The 4,686-nt window shown below is 45.8% G+C and overlaps 1 protein-coding gene across 4 annotated transcripts in view; it reads left to right on the plus strand.

Annotated features, from left to right (window-relative positions):
• Positions 1 to 3,977, plus strand: part of LOC106748359 (neurexin-4) — a 16,361-nt gene extending 12,384 nt beyond the window's left edge. For all 4 annotated transcript variants that reach the window (XM_014626794.1, XM_014626793.1, XM_014626796.1 and 1 more), the window contains 3 exons: positions 66 to 371; positions 1,575 to 2,201; positions 2,508 to 3,977. In XM_014626794.1, coding sequence (XP_014482280.1) covers positions 66 to 371; positions 1,575 to 2,201; positions 2,508 to 3,364 — 1,790 coding nt within the window. In that variant the 3' untranslated portion in view covers positions 3,365 to 3,977. The remainder of the gene's footprint in view (positions 1 to 65; positions 372 to 1,574; positions 2,202 to 2,507) is intronic.
• Positions 3,978 to 4,686: the final 709 nt, after the last annotated feature.

Consider the following 4,686-nt stretch of genomic DNA (forward strand, 5'->3'; position numbering starts at 1 on the left):
CCCCCCTGCAGAGACCTCGCGACACGTCACGCTCGTCCCAGTTTCACGACGATTTCTTCCCGCAGTTCGCCAAGACGAGTACTTCGCGCCGAACTCGTGGTGGGTCAGCCGACACAATCAGAAGATGGACTATTGGGGCGGCGCGCTGCCCGGCTCGCGGAAGTGCGAGTGCGGGATACTCGGGACCTGCGTTGACCCAACCAAGTGGTGCAACTGCGACGCTAATTTGGACGGGTGGCTGGAGGACGGCGGCGATATCACGGAGAAGGAGTACCTGCCCGTGAAGCAGCTGCGCTTCGGCGACACGGGCACACCGGTCGACGAGAAGATGGGACGTTACACGCTGAGCCCGCTTATCTGCGAAGGCGACGGTAAGCTTAACGAACGCACCTCTCGTTTCTAAAGCCGGGTACACACCGAACGAACGAACAGCGAATGCGAGATTTTCTTGTTGTTACAAGTACCGTTTAATTAAATTACGCTCTTCTTCGGTACTTTAAACTTGCTTCCTTACTGACATTTTTATCAAATTAAATTGTACGTATAAAATGATATTTCTATTCGACTCGGCATATTTGTAAAATATTCTGAATACTTTCTAAATACTTTTCTGAATACTTGCTCGAACAATCGGCGGAGTGGAATTTACGCGGCGAAATCATGAGAACAGATAAGTTAAGAAGGAAACGTTCGCGTCATGTTAGTTTCACGGTTATTTATTGATTGTTCGAGCGAGAGAGAGAGGGGGAGGGGGAAAGTATTATACCCGTGTGTATAGCACCTGCAAGAATTCTGGGCATGCGTTTTCTTGCTTCCGGCGTCATCAGACGACTGCAGCGAAGAAACTTTGGTTCTCCAACTTTTTACGATATATCGTCGTTACGGTCGCTCACCTTTTCCGCCGTTGTCCAGTCCCTGTCCATATTATCAGACGCACCTTAATTTCCCACATTTCATTGACTTCTGAGGACCAGCTTCGTAATATGGCTCATCTATCGATCGAATTGTGCTTAAAGGCCATTATTCTATAAAAGGCATTTTTTACGACGTCATTTCGCTCGGCTGTTACATTGATGATGAACTTGAACAAGTATAAACCCACGCTAGTCGCATTGTTGATGAGTAACGAGGACAGACGTGAGTTTTGAACGCGGCCGTGTGTGTGTGTCAATTGAAATTTAGTTTTATTCTCGTTTACTTGTGACTTGAAGCTTCAAATTTCCTTGCTTACCGACACAAGAATGAATTTTCGTAGGAAAAATATCGTAATATCTTGTGGAAAAATTACACGGATAAAACAAGTGATTTGACACTTCAGAAGGCTGCGGAGGTAAAGGCGCTTGACACCGAAGATCATTCTAATCGAGCGAAAATAGAATCATCAGCTGACCTTCTGCTCCTGATCCGTATTCTATTAATAAAGAATCAAAGTGCGTCTAACAGATTGCCTAGGGGCCGTACTTGCACGAGGACACTGTGACGACAACGACACTGTCGGTTGAAAATTGCAGAATCCGAGGCTGAACCCTCGGACGAAGATAGACTATTACCGATACACCACTTTCGACTTGCAGATTTGTTCAAGAACATGGTGACATTCCGCATAGCGGACGCCACCATCAGCCTGCCGACGTTCGACATCGGCCACAGCGGCGACATTTATTTCGAATTCAAAACGACCGTGGACGACGCCGTAATGATCCACAGCAGAGGGCCGACCGATTACATCAAGATCTCGATCAACAGCGGCAACCTGATACACTTCCAATACATGGCCGGCGGCGGGCCGCTCGCGGTGAGCGTGCAGACGTCTTACAGGCTGGCCGACAACGAGTGGCACTCCGTGTCGGTGGAGAGAAATCGCAAGGAGGCGCGGATCGTCATCGACAACGCGCTGTCGAACCGGGTGCGCGAGCCCCCGGGCCCCGTGCGGGCGATTCACCTCACCTCGGATCTCATGGTGGGCGCCACGCTCGATTACAGGGACGGTTACGTCGGTTGCATAAGGTCCCTGCTTCTGAACGGCCAACTGCAGGATCTGAGAAGTCGCGCCCGGCGCGGCTTGTACGGCGTCACGGAAGACTGCGTCGGCAGATGCGAGAGCAGTCCCTGCCTCAACAACGGCACGTGTTACGAGAGGTACGACAGCTACTCGTGCGACTGCCGATGGACCGCGTTCAAAGGGCCGATCTGTGCGGACGGTAAGTGCGAAGCGCTCGTAACTCGACACGCCGAGAAAGGATTTCTCGAAATCGTGATATAGTAAAATTAGAATGAAAATCATTTGATTCACTATTACATTATATGTCCTTTCGTCGACCTTTAGTTCTGAATTCAAATGCCGGTTGATCGTGTGATTCAGATAGCCTGTGAAACCGATCATGTTCACTCAACGTTGCTTCTCTTAATAATAATAATAATAATAATCTATCTATCTATCCTCAACACGTGTACGATCGAGCAGATCGCTTCAGCGCTGCAGCCACGAATGAAGGGTTGTTTTTCAGAGATCGGCATAAACATGCGACCCACCTCGATGATCAAGTACGATTTCATGGGCAGCTGGCGTTCCACCATAGCCGAGAAGATACGCATCGGTTTCACGACGACGAATCCGAAGGGGTTCCTGCTGGGCCTCTTCTCCAACATCTCGGGCGAGTACATGACGATAATGGTCTCCAACAGCGGCCACTTGCGCGTGGTGTTCGACTTCGGCTTCGAACGGCGGGAAGCGATATTCCCGTACAAGCACTTCGGCCTCGGCCAGTACCACGATGTGAGGATCAGCAGGAAGAATTCGGGCGCCACCCTGGTAATGCAGATCGACAATTACGAGCCGCGGGAGTTCAACTTCGACATCAAGACCTCCGCGGACGCGCAGTTCAACAACATCCAGTACATGTACATCGGCAGGAACGAGTCGATGAACGAGGGATTCGCCGGCTGCATCTCGCGGGTCGAGTTCGACGACATATATCCGCTGAAGCTGCTCTTCCAGGAGAACGGGCCCGCGAACGTGCGCTCACTCGGCCCCGGGTTACCGACCGAGGACTTCTGCGGGGTCGAGCCGATCACCCATCCACCGGATGTACTGGAGACCCGGCCGCCGCCGGACGTGGACGAGGAGAAAGTGCGCGCCGCGTACAACGAGACCGACACCGCCATTTTAGGGAGCGTCCTGGCGGTGATACTCATCGCTCTCGTCATCATGGCGATACTCATAGGTAGATACATGTCCAGGCACAAGGGCGAATACCTGACGCAGGAGGATAAGGGCGCGGAGATAGCCTTGGACCCGGACTCGGCGGTCGTTCACTCCACCACTGGCCATCAAGTGCAGAAGAAGAAGGAATGGTTCATCTAAAACGCGGCTCTCTGTACGCGCGCCCAGGCAGTCCCAAGAACGCACGGTTGCTATCGCGGACACTTCTATTTGATACATTTACTATCTATATGAAGGTATCCTAAACGTATGTATTAAAATTGGATACGGCGCATACGCGAAATAGAGGCGCAAGGAAGGTTGCTCACGCTTCACGCCGCTATTTTGTATTCTAGATGCAACAGGAAATTCCTTGGTACACACTTTTAAGCGTCACTCGATCTGTCTTTTGCATGAAAGTGCCGTTAGGGTGCGTGGGGAAGTTACAGTATAAAAATTGTTAGATATCCTTCTTCAAGTATTTTATAATCTATGAGTTCAAGTGTCGGCAGACAGTCACGTGCTTTGTGCTCTTATTTCGCGTATGTACTCTAATATCTTATATACAAGTGAAAAGTTACAATTTACAAGTCTATAAGTGTGTAATATTCCTAGAATATTGTATGAATATTATTCAATATTAAGATAATTTTCTTATAATATTCTAAGAATGTTATGTAATATTTTTTTGATATTATAGAAATGTTCCATTGATGTTACATGCCCACTTCACGTAATATTCTTGGCATATAAAAATGTTCTCATAATATTAAAAAGAAAAATGTATATATAACTTTTTTAAATATAAAACGTATTTTTTACAGAAAATTCTTTCAACTTTATTTATATAATAAACCAATTGGTATTGCAATACACTTGAAATAAAAAGCTACAATTATATATATTATATATATACATATAGAGTTGAGTATTAAAAAAAATATATAATATTACATTGAATAATATTATTTTTTTAATATTATTAGGAGTGGACATATAACCATCTATTAATATTCAAGAAATATTACTTAATATTAAATAATATTACTAGAATATTATTAGAATATTACATCTAATATTCTGATATACTCAGAATATTTCTTAATATTAAATGATGTTACGCGCTTATAGGAATATGTAAAGATTGCATACGCCTGATAAGCGGCAGTACGCAGTCTAATGTATTATTTAGAAGCCTGTGATTGCGACACTTTTTTGACGATAAATTTCACGACGCATCTCGTATCCCATAGGAAAATATATCTTCTGAGAATCACTAAACAATGAATTCTCTTATTGGACACTGGATGCTTCCCGAAACTTATCAAAAAAAGTGTTGCGATCTTCCCGTGGCTGATCTTGCCGCGCTGAGCTATGGAAGCGCTGCAGAGGAATGACGAGTAAACATTAACTTAATCTAGAATATTGCATAAACGCGTCTTGGTAAGAATGCTGTCTCTTTAGTTCCGTTTGAAATATTATTT

Source organism: Dinoponera quadriceps, unplaced genomic scaffold (assembly GCF_001313825.1).
Source record: "Dinoponera quadriceps isolate SergipeBrazil2010 unplaced genomic scaffold, ASM131382v1 scaffold2512, whole genome shotgun sequence".
NCBI lineage: Eukaryota > Metazoa > Arthropoda > Insecta > Hymenoptera > Formicidae > Dinoponera > Dinoponera quadriceps.